We start from the raw sequence: 17,319 nt of genomic DNA on the forward strand, positions 1-17,319 counted from the left end.
CTAGAACAGGACAAACAATTATTTGTCAGAAAAAAAAAAACACAACTGTGCTCAAGTGTGCAAAATGAATGACTAATGATTGGTTTTATAGCAATAGCTTATATTCTAACCCCTGCTGGGTATAACAGAAATATCAGACAAAATCAAGAGATAGACCCAAGAAAGACAAACCTACTGAAAATAAGCATTAAAAAAAAGGTCAAAAATGTGGGAGTCAACCTTCTAGAAGGAGCAACAGTTTACTACAATGCCACGATATAAGTTTTTGTCCTATAATGTTAGCCTCTGAAATACTTTTCTTCTCTTAGGAATCTAACTGACTTGGGTTCAAGTTGTAAGTAATGTCATTTTATAAAATGAGAAGTTAAAGCGATGGGTCTCCTTGCTGATGGGAGAGTATTAGTTTTTCCATGAGTCTTACATAACCATGTAATACTGGATAAATCACTTAGATAATTAAAATGAGCATATTGACTACTGTGACTACGCGTTTAAGACAAATAAATCAAATTTGCCTGCTTGATGCTGAAGTCAAATAGGAGTTAGTATGTAATTTCCAACCACTGAATGGTTCTAACATGACTGAATCTGGCTTTATAAAAGCTGAAACAGGAAGCTACTCTTCAACTTTTTCGAACAGATGAGGTATAGAGGCTCAGTTTTAATTTGAAAGAGCTTCCTCCAGCAGTACAGAAGCATCTGAACTTAACAGATGGTTTCAAGAATGGTAGGCTTACCTCATCCTGTAAAGATAGCATCTGTACAACTACGACATCACTAACAGGAACAAAGTTGACTATTAAAAACAGTGAAATTAGTCAGTTCATAATCATATAGTCATCTAGAAACACAGCTCCAAGGATAATGCAGCTTCTGTGGCAGATGTATGTAACTGCAAAACTTAGAAGTACTCTTTTGTAACAGAAACTTAAGTCAGACCTGACCTACAAATGGCCTGGCAACACTAAAGCCCACAGAACAGACACTGACAAAGCAGTTCGAGAAGAAATCCCATCTTGTAAGGAACTAACAATCATAAGCCACAGCTCTAAATATTATGCTACGAGGACATAATATAATCAAAAACATAACAAAAGAGATGCTATTGGCTCCCAAAACAGGTTAAAAGGTAAAAGAAAACTTCATTCCAAATCTCTGCTTATTTTCCTAAGAATTTAATACACAGAAAGGTCATAATCTTGTAAAAGGAGTGGATACATATCAGAAAGTCCTGTTAGTGCATTTTAAAAAGTATGACAGTAGCATTGATCTATTTTTCACAAAACGTTAGACACAAAATACAAAGACGCTCTTCATTTAAATCCAGTTCAATACAAAGGCTCTTTGTGTAGCTAATAAGAAAGTGAAACCGTTAAGAACTTTACAAGCATGTAGCTCTGTTCTGATATTTCCTATTAGAAAGTGCTAATATATATCCTAATATGTATCAGTTGATACTCTTTAAAGAGGAATTATTTGTTACTATGATTATGTATTACAGGAAAAGACTGAAAAAAGGGCTGTTTTAAAACAAAGGCATGATATTTTGTGCCTGCCCATGGTAACTGATCATCTGAGGGGAATTTTTTTTTGTTAGATGGAATCTGCATCTTCACAAGGGCTCTTGTCTGAGGTTATGATATTTTTTACCCTCTGTTACTCATCTTACTGAACCAAAATGTAAGACAGGTAGACTTCCTCCACTGTATTATGGTTGCAGCTTGGCAGAAGAGTTCCTCTTTTTTCTTTTAAAATATAACCTTATTTCAGAACTAAATTCTGATGTCAGTTATACACATGTAAAGAGAGTTAACATTTAAATTAGAGATTTTAGCCAACTTTCTCTGTTGGCAGTTAGTTTAAGAGTTGCATATACAACTTTTTAGGACACAAAACGAACATTACCTGTATAAATGATTCCTACGTGAACACTTATTAAATAAATTTAGTAAACCAACATACTCTCAAAGTGGTCAAAAGTATTTGCTTTTCTTTAAGAATATCAGAAGGTAAATATTTAAAAGCTTTGTTAAAGTATGTCTCATCTTTTAAAATAGTTTACTTCTAATGAAGGACAACAATTCCAAGTGAACCCAACTATGAGAAATTGTGTTACATCTTATAAATATGTTCCCTTGCAGCAAATTAAATCTACCCCAAAACAGGGGCGTTGATAGCCCTGTGCACTTTTGTTAGTTATATTTATAAACCAAAGAGGGAGATACTAAGTTTCTGGTAGCATAAATCACCTTCTAGGAAGCCAGTGTGGTCCAGGGAGTGGAAGGAAATATGGTACCTATTTCCAGTTCTGCCATACTAGGTACCATACTAGTGACCAGGGACAAGTCACTTAACCCTTCTGCACCACAGTTTCCCCATCTGTAAAATGGGGATAATGATACTTAACCACTTTTTAAAGTCCTTGATAATCTAAAGATAAAAAAACAGTCAACACTACTAGTACTACTACATTCCCTAGTGACCTAACTTAAGGGCAGAACTTGACTTTTTTCCAACAGGATTAAAAAACAGTCAGCAAATAAATCTAAGAAACTTTTCTGCATTTTTTGGTTCACAGATGCTTGAAAATTCTAAATGCCTTAGTCTAGAAAAGGAACAATGAAGAATGTCCAGAAAGGCATCAAAGTTGGCACTAAAGACTTCTTTTAAACCATCTAAGAAAAATAAAAAGCTCCAGAAATCATACCTGTTAAAGCTGCTGGTTTGGACAGGGTACTGTATTGGTTCTGAGTAGATATTACGCTTTGACGGGGACTTAATGTGGGCGAAGAGACCAATGAAAGTTCCTCGATGATTATACCGCTTTTGGGATGGTTTTTAGGAAGTTCATTCAATCTCTGTTCCAGTGAGTACTTTAAGAGGTCCAACTTCTGACTTGATTCATTAAATCTTGCTTGTGCCTTTTTAAAATACAAAAATTAAATTTTTTTTTCCTCTTTTGAAAGAACATTTAAAGTAAATTTTCAGAAATTGTAATGACATAAATTACTTCTGAAAGTGCCTTTCTGTCGGTAACCTTCCCAGATCCAAGTAATTTCATCACATTTTTTGCACCTTCTGCTACAGCATACTCTATCCTAAAATGATGCCGTAATTCTTCCATTCGGAGTTCAAGAGGGCTTATTACAGGTTTTGCTGAAAAGAAATAGAAACAAGCTTCATTGAAGACCATGCCCTTGTTTAATTTCTATATACTAACCCCTCCCCCATGCACACAGAGGAGAAAAAATGCAGATTTGGTAGACCAAGTAAAAGTATGTCATAAAAACAACAGTAAAATGTTAAGCATCTGCATTTTGAAGAAATAAAGAAGTAATCAGGCCTCAGTCCAAAAACCAGATACTACTCCTTGAAGGGCTGTAATTGCTAGAAGATGCAAGAAATAGAAGATGTCATTAGGGGAGTTATGGGACAAATGCCTTTGTATAAAGCCAAACCTCCCTTACACTCCCTTACATCATTCATCTGGCAAGAAAGAGGTTTTGAGACTTACACATTTCCAAATCATGTTCTGAGGATTTATCTTTCACACTGCTCTGTAGGTACATATATTACCGATATATGTATACATATACACACACATATCAGTTTCTGGTAATTCTCTTGCTTCACAGTAAATCTTAGGGTATCTGGTTGTGCAAGCAGGGAGGATGTAAGGTCTCATACAATGCCTTACCCAAATAGTTTGGGTTAAGAACTTAAATATCCACTTTTAGTGGTGTTAAGATTCAAAAACAGAATTAGAAAAGGTTTCCTATCCCTTACTGTTTGTGTTCCTACTGTTCTTAGGACAGGCATTTGAAAACCCTTTCTAGCTTTAATACAAAATACACATACAACGATACACAACTTCATAGATGCATACTTTATCCTGCTCATGCTGCTAATTTTCTTGCAAGTCTGCGTTAAAAAGGGGGCTATAGATTTTGAGGATTTTTTTTGTTTTTCTATTGAACAAATGACACGCATAATCCACGTGCTAAGATGGGGTGTTAAAAAGCCAGAAGCCTCATAAGTGTGAAAACAAACAAAACAAAGCCAACTCCACAAAACAAAACAAACACAAGCATTTCAGTACCTAGGACACATTGAGGCCCTGATTACAAGTATCATGATACAACTTCAGTACTCAGAGATGCATACAAATGAAGTTCAAAACATAGAGATGTACCAATATGCCCACAACTTTTAGTACACTCATGCTATTATAGCTCAAGGTTAGTTTTTGTTTGCCTTTTTTAAAAAATAAAGATAAGCAATTTTAAAACTATTTTTGAATGCAGTATACCTGTTTCAAGTCAGACATCTTTTTAAAAAGATAAAATTTTTTTTTGAGAAGGTGATTATTTCTCAGTCAAGCCTAAATACTAATATAAAGATAGTAAAAGTTTCCCTGTAACTATGTTCCTACTAGTAGAAGGAAGGTCAACCTATTCAAGTATGACAGGCTTTATACCTGTATCAGAATTTATTTTTAGGACACTGAAAAGATTATATAAACTTTAAAGAAAATTGCTAGTTATTGTCAAGACAAAAGAAAACATGCATAGAGCAAGAATGAAGACCACAAAGCAAGACTGGACTATGTAAGGTATAAAGATGAAGAGAAATTGTAGTTCTGGTCCTTAAGCTTCACGGTATTTTGCTTCAAGTCTGATGCATTTAGCATCCTAACACTGGTATGCCTGGTCTCTGATTACTTTCGGTTCATGCAAGTTTTGTCTAACCTTCCCACTAGAAATTTATCATAGTTCTGTGTGCATATGGGTACATATATATGTGGCATTTGACATTAACAAGATTCATATTTCTTCTCTAGTCCATCACCATTATCAAAAGCCAATTCATTGGTCTGAACTGCCTGAAGAATCTGCATCCTTATAACTTCTATTTTTGTCTTGCTGTCTTGGAGCATCTGTTGAGCTGTGGCAAGAAGTTTTCGATCCTATTAAAACAAAAAAAATTAAAACTGTAAACTCTTCATGTAACAAAACCCATCAAAAGCTTTAAACCCCACATGCTTAGGGAATAGGAACTAAGTCTATGTACCTCATTAGGTATAGCAGACCACTTCAACTAACCACAATAAGATACTACAGGAAATTAAGTTAGGACAGCTGCATTTTCAGATTGATTAAAGACTACACACCATTCCTATGGAGACTGTATCTGTTTAAAGCTGAATAAAAGAGACATGATCTAGAAATGCCACGTGCATAGATGAATATTTTGTAATCTGATTCTAAAGAAAGAACATGACACTAAGTGCAAAATACCTCCTCCATGCTATGGAGAATGACTCAAGTGTACAGTGAAGATGATGAGAACTCTAATGTGTCTTCCAACAGACACATTTGCTAGACTGAATCCATACAAAAATCACTGTACTAATTCACTTGAGTTGAATTTCAATCTCAAAATTAGAAATATGAAATTAGCTCAGAATTTAACTTCACAGAGCTCCACTATGACCTTGCACCTAATATATTTTACTCTGATATTTTTACACTACCCTATGTTCTGCAGGGTATATACACCACAAGATATGGTAGTATCAGAACTCTCATTTTTAGGTTTTAATATTAATCAATATTTCACAATAATACTCTGCTAGCTTTCATATTTAGGCCTTTAGAGTCCTTATGCTGAGGATTCCATATTAGCTATCCAATTGTTTAATCAGTACACTGAATTTCTTAAAGCAATGGCTTCTCAAATACAAATATCAACTTTTGAAATAAACACTGCCTACAGCAGAGTATAGGATCTAACTAACAGATTACAAAGAACTTTGCAATACTGTTTTAAGCCTTATTCGTGCATCATTCCGATGCACACATACTCTGTGAGCATTTCTTGTCTGTGTCTTCATTTTTATCTTATTTTTCATCTTGCTGCACTTGATCACCTCCCACATCCTGTCACTCAAATTGATTTGCTTGCTCGGGGCAACTTCAACGTGTAAAATGGAGGTAGTTCAGGATTATAGAGATATCCCTACACAAGAGAAAGAAAATCCCATCCACACCATCAGAATGGATGCGTTATACTTAGCAGCTCTTTTAGTTGGGGCCTGAAAAAAAAATATTTCGAGGCATCTCCTTTGCACAGAAGAACTGACAGTGCCTGTTAAATTGGTAAATTAAACATTTACCAATTGCAAGTACTAGATTCAATCAAGAATTTTAATTACATACCTCAATCATAAAGCAAGCCAGAAATTATCTCTTCTACCTAGTCTGATCAAAGCTTGTTAACGATGTCTAATATTATAGCCTGAGTGTTTAGTTAAGTTTTTTTCAGGCTGTTATAAGGTTACGTACTGAGGGCTTATTAGGGATATAATGCATGTATGTCTTTTGATCCATTTGTATCAGCTGATCATTATTTTTAAGCATACCTGATGTTAAGTACACTGCCCCAGAGGATGCAGACTCCAGGGTTTCCAGGAGCTGGGGACTGTAGTGCAAGGACAGCATTCCCAGGCCATTAGTCATAAGGTGCACTCTAGATTATTTCTTCCACCTGCCCCAGGCTAGTAGGTGACAGGTCACTTTCAGCTAAGGCTACCAGCATACCAGCTGGCTCAGAAGTGCTGCTGGGACAGAATGAACTTGATGGTACTTATGGTCCATCTAGCCTAAAACGATTTTTCAGGGAGTGAGCACAGCAGTGTATGTGGTTTTTGAAAGGTACAAGTCACAGAGCAGGCAGGTACAAAGTCATCTGTCTCTCCGCCAGTCCCTGGCAGAAATTCATTCAGAAACATGAAGTTCCTTGCCAATACTTTTTGGTTAGTATCAATTAACAACTGGTAGCAATACAATTTTTAGATGTCTGCTCTTCTAATTAAATATTTCTTTTGAATAAATTCACTGACTCAGCTACGTGTTGGGCCAGTCAGTTAAGAACTTCAAACATCCCAATTGTATTTGCTATCTTCTGGACAGAAATAGCTAACCAAGCCACTATGTATTATTTGCTATACCTATGTTTGTTTTTCCCCCTTAGTTTGAGGATGCACTTCATCTCCTTAATGATCTAATAAAAGTAAATGGCAAGAAAAGGTAATGAGTAACTAATGAAGACAGAAGGGTCTGTAAGTAGGGACCCCCTTGACACACATACAGTTTTACTCACTTGAGAACTGTGACTCCCTTATACTCAGAAAAGAAGTCTCCCCACTGCTGCCCCCATTTAAAATGTTTTGTTAGTCTTTCAGAGTGGAGTAAAAGGACTCTTTTAGTGTCTGATGAATTTTATTACCTAGTTCAGACTGTGTAGCAAGTCAGACCCATTTAGGAGTTAGCAAGCCCCTTCCCTGTACACTTCCCTGCCCCTTGGAGAGCTCTTATAGTTTCAGCTTGATGCTATCAGATACTACCTCTAGAATACCCTCTTCTGTTAAAAAAAAAAAGGGAGAGGGGGAAAAAGTATTTTAACAAAGTATTTTATGCATCTGTGTTCTAATGGTGATTATAACAACTCTATCTGAATATTATGCGTCTCTTATTACAATAAATTTTTGGTACAAGTCTTTTTACTGCCAACTAAAACTAGATGACCATTTCAGAAGCATATTTGGCAATGCCACCTTTTATGTAATTGTCATGCACATTACAGCTTTAAATTAATGGATTTTTTTTTAGTTGAGCTAGAAAAAGCATCAGCCACCATTCCATGTCATACCAAGCTTTGCTGCTTTGTAAATCACACATGATCAAAGATTACTAGATGTACTAAATTTAGTAAGCCGGATTTATTGCTTAAGTTGAACCGCATGTGGACAAATTGATAAAACAACCACATTTAACAAGCATTCTGAGTGGGTATCAAAGGACAACAAAAACAGTATAACGATTTGTAGCAGACTTTACAGTGCTACTTAACAACAAAGAATAAACCAACCCCAAAACACCGGGACTGCATACAGTTTATACATTGGATGTTCACACCATAGCAATATGAAAAATCCACAATTATTTTAATGTTCCTTAAGCATTCCAAAGCCTTACCTTTGAAGAGCCATTTGAGTACATCTGTATCATATTTTCTGCTCCCTGTTTTACCTTCAGTTCTATATCCAACTGCTTCTTTAAGGCCATCAATCTGTTGTTAGTAGAAAAACGAGGATCGCTATTTGGAGTATCAGGAGTCCTAGGACAATCTGTGAATTAAATGCAATATGTAGTGTGTGCAGCAAGGAGAAAAAGAAAAAAACAAAAACAACCACCGCTCAAAACAAAAGAGAAAACCAACAAAAATGCACCTATTCTATCAAGTTATAGATTAAACAAAGCTGGAACATCACACTTAAGACTGACTGTCCTGTCCTGAGCTACTTTGCAAATGCGCCTTAGCATGAAAAGCCTGGTGAAGGCAGAGCAACTCCCACACCCGTCCCAATTCCCGTGAATCACTTCCTGGAGCAGTAATGCAGGCAGGCTGGCTGCGAGGTCTGCTCTTCGTTCACACATTTATTTCTTCTGTCATGTCTCAAGTCACTTAAAAATTCGGTTTACCATTAAGCTTTCTTACACTCCTGATTTGAAATATACAACAAACTAACTTAGACAATGACATTCAGTACCAGTAAACACGGCCTAAATAAAGATTCATTTCCTCATTGATTTGAATGTATTATTTCGGCTAGCACCATTGCAGACAGAGCTTATGACAGAATTAAGAATAATGCATTTTCTTTTCCTTAAAGAATGCAGACATAGGACTGAACGATTTTTGCTCTGCAATCCTAACCAAATCACGGGGTAATTGGATATACAGGCAGTAAATTGAACAGCTATGATCTGCGGGAAGAAGAGGGTTTTTTTGTCTGAGACCATCCCCATGTTTAGATCTCCATCTTGCTGGATTAATTAAATAGAATGCAAACTAGCTTTCAATCAATCAAATTACATACTCAAAATCCTTAACTTTGCTATTGTCCTCCAGAACAATCTATTAATCCCTGGTTCATATTTCAGCTTCTGCATCATGAACTGTTAATGAACTGAGAATACATGGTCACTGGACTGTTTCCTAGTGGTTAACTATTCTGTAATTTCCAACCAAAACCAGCCTTTTAGCTATAGCTGATTATCTTCCCGAACAGCCCCAATGGCATGTCCTTCAAACTTTTGTAAAAAAGGATAAATTATGTCTAACCGCAATAATGTTTTTTTGTTGTTGATTTCTTTTACCCTAACAATTGAGAGAATACCTTCTCTACAGACAAAGGACGTTAGTTGGTCTCCTGGAAGATAATATTTATCTCACATCAACAGTATGGTCTTTTTAAATTTTAATTAATTTTCTTTGAATTAAAAGTAGGATGATGGATCAAGTTCCTGAAATCCTCAGTTATTAGAAAACACAGGCATTGCACCAATAACTTACAAATTATTAACGGTGAGTTATCAGGGGGACGGGGGTGTCTTATCTGCCATTCCATATTTCTTCTACAGAAGCTTCTAATAACTAATTTTTGAGATTTAATACATTTTACTTTCAAGTTTGCCATGTAATTTCCTTCTTTTAAATTGCAGTCTTTGACGAGACTGAACACTAATTTCATGTAAGGAGAACTTTTAATTTCCTCTGCTGTTAATTCACTCTTCAGTTCAAGCTACTTTAAGACTCTTACTGCACCCTCACTACTTAAAGGTAGTACAGAGAACACCAGATGTTTAAAAAAAAACAAAAATGTCTGTGCTATTCTGCATCTGTTTTCTCATTCTTCCTCTCTGCGTTTTGGCTTGGTTTGTGAAACACTGCACTTGCACAGATTTAGCTGAAATCTGTCATTAATAAAACACGGATTAACAACACACTTCTCCCCCATTTATGTCTTCACATTTAACTAATCCTCACCTAATAATCTATTCAAAATTAAAACAAACATGAAACTTGAAAGTCACAGTGTCAGGTCTCCTTATAAAGTAGATTAATTGTGTAAATGAATATTTACCAACTTTAGACTTATGATGCAGGCCTCTGCCACTTAAAGATACCAGTCCTCTGATGATGCATGTGGAAGATTGTGGTGCTCCTGAAGTCTCTTTTCATAGCTTTTAAAGATGCAAACCAGCACTCCTCCTTTGCATTAAAACAACACCCAGTTGCAAGTCAAGCACTAATTAGAGATACCACGATTCAGGCTGCCCATGCAGCTGTTATTATCTCCCTTTGCCTGTCTGCACTGTGAAGGTCTAACTACGTCACTTACCTGGGTCATCTAAAGAGTGGGTCTGCACTTGTGGACCTAAATTCCCCTCTACCATTTACTTTAAATGGAGCTACTGAATGTTTTGTTAGTAACCAGCAGCAAAGGAAACTTTTCTGCATTTTTTTAAACACACTTGCAGACTTAATAGCTGCTTGCTAAACTCCTGAATATGGAACAATATGGTTTCTTTACAAATATATATATTTGTTAATTGTTTACTATAATTTTTCAGAAATGGCTTCCAAGAGACTCCTCCTCCCCCCCATTACAATAAACAGCCTGAGGCTGAATTCAGATTAAAGTTTAAGTCAGCCAGTCTAACTGGTCCTATTATGGAAAGTGTTGACAATCTTAGCAGCAGCACTACAAGCTACATCTGTTTCCCTCTCTTTGTCTGTCTACTTAGGTTGTAAGAGATAACTAGCCATACCGAAGTGATTATCTATTTGGGTAAAGCACCATACAGAGGGTCTTGAATCTCATCTGGAGACATTTAGTCATCGTCCTGATACAAACACCCAATACATCCATCCAGGTTAAGTGCAAGCAATGGGATTTTATGTACATGCTTAAAGTTGAACGAGAGTTAAGTACTTACACCAAAATGATACTTCACTCTAGCAGGTATGTAGGAACTGAGGAAAATGACATTCTTTAGTTTGTCAAGCTTGTTGGTCAATAAGGACAGTACAAGACTAGTCACTTTGGATGTGACATTCAAATCCAACTTTGTATAAGGCAGTAATAGCTTTGCTGGGCTATGGATTAGTGCCCCTAGGCATTTTCTTCTTGACACTGCAAATATCAAATGAAATAACGTGTATTTCAAATGAACTAGACTTCATTTCATGTAACTAGGTTACTTTTGCTGAACAGCTATTAATATTGTTGCTTAACACTAATTTTTTTTTTTTTTTTTTGCAGCCTGGTAACACACATCCAGGCTGCTGGAAGAGCAGTGATGCTGCTTCCCGAGGACCTGTGATATCCTGTTTTCATGAAAACATACTCATAAGACTTAACTTAAAAGTGATGCTTAATGGATTTTTTTTTTTAAAGTGTCTGGACTGCATCAGGATAATGGCAGTTCTCAGTTTGAAATGTTTATCTTGCTCTTCTGAAAACCTCTTCAGTTTGACTGAGTCTTTGCATAATGCTTACCAGCATACACTCCTTGCTTCTAAATTGCCTTTTACCAACATTCCCATCTAAACTATATTTATTAGAGTAGTGACAACTCTATTTTTTCTAGACTGCTTCTCATTTCTCTAGGGACTCTTCCCCACATGGTAGGTATATGATTTTTATTTGACAAGCTCAGTGTGAAATCCAGGATCCCATATGTAACTGTCTGAGTTCTGGTTCCCACGCTGCTACGCTATTCAATTAGCAGCAAGTTGGTAAAAAGTTAATTTTAATTTATTTGAGGACTTTTAATTGTAGTGTCTTAACCAACAGAAATACCTGTGATGCATTCAGGCATTGCTAGGGAAAAACAAACAAACAAACAAACCACCAGAAAAAAAGGCATCTTCATCAGACATGTCTCAGGGAGTCAGATGGTTAAAACAGCACTTGAACTAAGCTGTCTCTAAGCCCAAGATGGTGTAACACACACAGAACATCTAGCACTGACCTCCTAAAACCTGCTGAAGTCAAACTGAATTTCAACTGGGTAACAGCAAATTTTAACAACTGAGAAAGCGACAGCTGATTGACTCACACTGCTTCAAGAACATTATTCCACATTAAGGTTCCCAGGAGTTACCGTGACATTCCTACAGATATCAGCATTGTAGGTAGCATCTTCTGTCTAAAAAAGTCACTACCCTGACCAGCTTGCTTGCTACCCCTATCAATTTTCAAGAACTGGTCTTTTTATGGACTTTTTGGTTAAAAAAAGTAGTCTCTCTTCTGTCAGCTGCTCATATTCTTCAACCTGAGAATGTATTTTCTTTGTGACCTACCTCTTCAGCCAAATATGCTGTAGACAGTTTAAGAGATAGGAGAGTGGAAGAAGAGTGAACTTCAGTCTTTCTGATTTCAGGTTCCGCATGTTCTATTCAGTCTCCTCAATTCCCTCAAAGCTTTCTCTATCATCTCACCTCCCTTTACTTTAGTTCTATGGACCAAATTCATTTCTCGATTTTTACATATCTACAAAAATATGTAGATATATTAGACTTATATGTGTATATATGTTATATAACTTGCATATGAACTATATGCCTAATTAAATCAGAGACATGCTGCAGGTAAGGTAGTTCAACCTTATACCTCATTGAATCATATTGAAAAGCCTAGTCTCTACTGTTTCTTTTTAGACACATGAAAAGAATATCTATTTAATCCATGCTACTCTGTAGAAGTACATTTTCAAGATATGAAATGCCTTCGTGTCTAAGTGTGAAGTAATCATCCCCATGTTATATATTCAAATAAGTCTCAGATATTCAGCAGTAGTGGTCACCAGGCTTGTCCTACTCTGTTATTGCTGCACTCTGCTTCCCTTTTAAGTGCTGACCTACAAATTCTAAAGCCCTGCATCCTAGTATGACTAATGCACTGCATGATAAGGACAGGCCTGGGTACAAAGACTCACTTCTAAAACAAATCTAGATTTACCAACAACCCCATAATGGAAAGTAAACCTACATTATGGTCATAGTTGTTTCTGAATCATACATCAGCTCCCAAGTCTATCCTCACATTCAGTAATATAGCTTTTTTGGCATGCTGTACTTTTTGTTTGAAGTTCAATACCAATTCAAGTGGTTGTGAAAATAATTTCCTATGGCATTAGGACATGGGAAGCTTTCAATTCTAGGCAAGCTACCATCAAAATAACTTACTTGAAATGGGCTGATATTAACACATTTTTCTACAGTAGATTCATTAAGATTACATTTTTCATTAAGATTACATTTAATGGTTTTAACATATGTTGATTACACTGTACTGATTACAAAATAGTTGGACTACAAATTACTGGTTCGTTAAAAAAAAAAAGTAATGTAAGCCACCGCCTGATACCATAAGCAACAACAGTAAGAGTCACAATAGCTTGTCTGACACTTCCCAGCTCTAAATCTGGAGCACTTCACAAACATATGTTCACACCCACTTTTCAAATACTGGAACTGGAAAAGAATAAATGACTTTTCCAAGCTGCCACTATGAATTTTCAATGAAACCACAGAAACAGTCCAAGAATCTTTAAAGGTCAGGCCTGACAGGTCAAAGGGATCATCATCTTACAGACATTCTCAGTGTTGCTTCTCAATGGATCTCAGTCCTGACCTCACTACTTAGAGCCCTCCATAACCTATGTAACATACTGCAGAAGACTAGGAAAACCTAGGGCCACACACACACAAAAAAGCATAACTATGTAGAGAGAATACAAGCCTTGACTCCCACAGTTCTTCAACCCTTTTTACCTTATTTTCAGTATTTACACTGTGCACAGTCTAAAAGTTTCCCATATATGTCCTTACCTTTTTAAAAACATTTTAACTGAATCAGAAAAAGGTCAAATACGAGCTAAAGTGAAAAGCTGTAACTCAGAATAGAGCTAACCTCTGGAAATAACTCACTTATACTTGGGAAGCTCACATACTCAGCAATAAATGGTTATTAAATTCACTATATCACTCTGGAGCAAAAGCAAGAATTACCAGACAGATAGCTGTGACCTCTCCACAGAGCTGTACTGTCAGATGGCACGGATGTTTAAGGCCATGTCTCTACGTATTTGTTGAATATTATATAAATATTTTATACTTAAGCCAACTCTGCATGTATATCATAAATCTTATGCTACCAACCTTATTTTGCAAGGGCCTATCTCACTAATAGCTCAAGTCAAAACTGGGACTTCAGTATTAAAATCGGAATATCACCTAGATGACATGCAGCCATTAGTTTGAAATCAGACCAAATGTTTACCGATAGCACACCTCCCCCATGAGTTAGAAAGCATGAATGAGGAAGGAGACAGGCAATTAAATTATAAAGCAAACAGCACACAAAAGCTCAATCATTTCTACTTCGGAGGTTTTAGATCATTGATCTAAAAAAAGATATATATGTATTTTTAAAGTAGGTTGCGAAGTATATTGTATTAAAATGGGTCTTATATAAGAATACCTGATCTGATGCTAAATAATTAATATAAAGATCTCCACAAAGTTTTAAGTTTCTTTTCAATAAATTTGTAACCTGCAATAATTGAAATAGTAAAGAAATAATGCACTTTTCTCAGGGCACATTTTAATAATTAAGGTTGTAAAGGCTATCTGCCAACAATGCTTTGAACAGAATAACAGTTAAAAAATAGTATTAAGGGGCTTAGTATGCATCAAAAGCACTTAGAAGCATGTAAGATTAGCAGCTTTGATCTCTTCCATAAGCCCTTCACGAAGGCTCTGGTTGTTGAGCACAAGGCTGGCCAAGCCTGGCTGCTGCTGTTTTCCCAAAAGCGATGGGCACTGCCAGTTTTTTCAGCCATGTACTGCGGCTCTGAACAGCATTGTTTAATTATTTATTTGCACCCAAAGATCTCAATCTCTTTAGAACTAAGTGCTTTCTTAGGGTCTATTGTATTTCCTGAGCCATACACACAGGCAATATTGCTGATTAACTCATTGGGGCAAGTTTTAAAATGCTGCACTGGAAGGGGCGCTCCAATGTGCCATCATCCTTTGCCATCTGTTTTTCAAGTTCCACTACTACAGTGACTTCACACATTTATAACCATACAGATTTTTATATTTGTTTCTACAGAAATTGCATCCAATTTTCTTTCTTCTCCCTTCTTCCTGTTCCTTTAAAAGCCCCACTACTCTCAACACCAAAGATGACTTTCATAAACCTTAGCCAATATGAAACTGAATGCTTCACGCCAACTAAAAAAAAAAAACCCTATGTCTATCTATGAAGCATAAGTTATCTGTATTCCTATCTCATGCTGCAGCAACTACTCTGCCTCGCTACTTCCATTCCCCCCCCCCCCCCGAATAGTCTCTCTCAAACCTCAAAAGCAACAAATGCAGAGAACACTGTGCAAGTCTACCATAGACACTTCAACACTTCTGTAGCATGTCACAGGGCCAGATAATATGAATTCCTGATACTATGTGCCAATACTTCCCTAATTTCTCACTGTAACCAAGCTTACTTCAAAAATAATGATCATGCAGTCTTTTTAGTCTATTGCCCAAGCTTCTTAAGGCTTGGCATTCACTTTTACGAACGTCTTCAATGGCATGTGTACATTTATTAAGTTTTTGCCAAGAAGAGTCTGTGTAATGTGAAATTACCAGGCTGGCAACACCTCCTAAGTCATTCTGTAAAACTTAAAAAAGGACTGTTTACTTTTACAACATTCCATCTTAAAACACCAGGACTGGTATGTAAAAAAATGTCTATTCAAAATTAATATAAACTCATCATCAAGCCACAGAAAATACTAATTAAAACAACTGCAAAATATTTGAAAAAATGGCAACCCCATTGTGGTTCTTTCATACCAAAATTTGCTCTTACATAGCGAAAAGCTACTAGAAAATACTACAAAGATTGAGAAAATATTTTAATATGGTAATAACCAAAGTGAAGAACAAGCACACGTTAAGTTAGTCTTTAGAGCATCGTCAAATAGTCTGTGAACACTGCTCCCCCAAAAAACAAATTTAAAACTCAAAAGAGACCAGACGTTTCTGTATGAGTCAAAATAAATACGCATACATTGGTGAACAAACTCTCCACCTACGGATTTGCTTATTCCCAGAGCAGCTGTTTCAAGTGAAATGGGCTGCAGTTTATCTAAGCTAAGAAAAAAAAATTTCACTATGACGTACGGTACCTGTAACATCTTCTGGATCCGTTACAACAATGTGTGCATTTAACTCCTGTAACTTATGATGTAAGTCTTCTAACTTCTTATTTGATTTTTTCAAAATGTTGTCCACATATGCCAAGTTCTTTTTATCCGTTGTGACCTTCCTGAGGTTCTCAGCTCCCTCCTTGATTTTAAGTTCCTTCCTTATTTCCCGTTTGATTTGGTCCTTTATTTCATCCAGCTTCTGCTGTACCATTGTATCTGAAAAGTCCAACTTTTGGCCAGTGCTCAGATTCTCAGAGACTAGAAGACTTTTGGCATCCCCCTAGAAAGAAAAACATTAATTAACTACCAGAAAATATGGTTACTTGACAACACATGCTGAAAAATTGAAGTGACTAGACTTTTGGCCTCTGTATATTAAATGCTCACTTTGTTAAGACCATTTATTGACCATGGGTCTATATTCATGTTGCCCTAAAGCAACATTATCAGAAGACATTACATGTTAACTGGAGTTACATTTTACAACAGATTTATTTTAAATTTAGTGACATCTTTACTGTGCCTATTTTTAACAGCAAGAGATTTAAATACTTCTGGATTTGTCATGGCTGCCTGCCTGGCATTTATATGCCTCAGAGCTAATGACTCACATTGGTAATTTTCTAGATTTAATTGTGTGCTTTAATAGAGCAAATGGATATAGGAATTAAGACTAAATTCTAACAATTATTAACTACGATGAACTTCTATACATTCATTAGAATATATTTCTTTAGAAAAAAAGGAAAAAGGAAAAAAAACCTTTTCATGATGCTTACAAACGTTTAAGTACTGGCTACTGGCATCTTTATAGACAATAAAGAAGTATCAAGATGCTACTTGAAAGTAAGCTTGCTAGGTTTTTTCTTTAAACACTCAAAGAAAGCCTTTTTTTAAATTATTGGTTTTTAAGTAAATCTTCTTTTCTTTGTGCAGGCAAACTAGGCTGAAATAATAACAATAATAATAAATCCAATGATGAGTAGGAGTTGCTGTAATAAGGGAACAGGGAATGAAATGCCCGGTACCGCTGGAGGTCATGCTTGTCCCTCACAAGTACGAAGAGCATGATTATAGAACCTACACCAAGACAACAACACATGTAATAGTTCTTCCTCTGTGTCGCCTTCTACACGGACCCTGTACAACAAGCAGACACTAGGTCCCACCCACAGCCATAGCGAGA

At 36.2% G+C, this 17,319-nt stretch overlaps 1 protein-coding gene across 1 annotated transcript in view; it reads right to left on the reverse strand.

The window, feature by feature from the left end:
• PKN2 (protein kinase N2) overlaps positions 1-17,319 on the reverse strand; it is a 53,771-nt gene that overhangs the window by 13,151 nt on the left and 23,301 nt on the right. The window contains exons 2-6 of the mRNA XM_083847175.1: positions 16,113-16,413; positions 8,037-8,188; positions 4,849-4,966; positions 3,011-3,156; positions 2,708-2,921 (exon numbers count right to left, since the gene is read on the reverse strand). Of these exons, the coding sequence (XP_083703301.1) occupies positions 2,708-2,921; positions 3,011-3,156; positions 4,849-4,966; positions 8,037-8,188; positions 16,113-16,413 (931 nt within the window). The remainder of the gene's footprint in view (positions 1-2,707; positions 2,922-3,010; positions 3,157-4,848; positions 4,967-8,036; positions 8,189-16,112; positions 16,414-17,319) is intronic.

This window comes from Anser anser (assembly GCF_964211835.1).
Source record: "Anser anser genome assembly, chromosome: 8".
NCBI classification, from domain to species: domain Eukaryota; kingdom Metazoa; phylum Chordata; class Aves; order Anseriformes; family Anatidae; genus Anser; species Anser anser.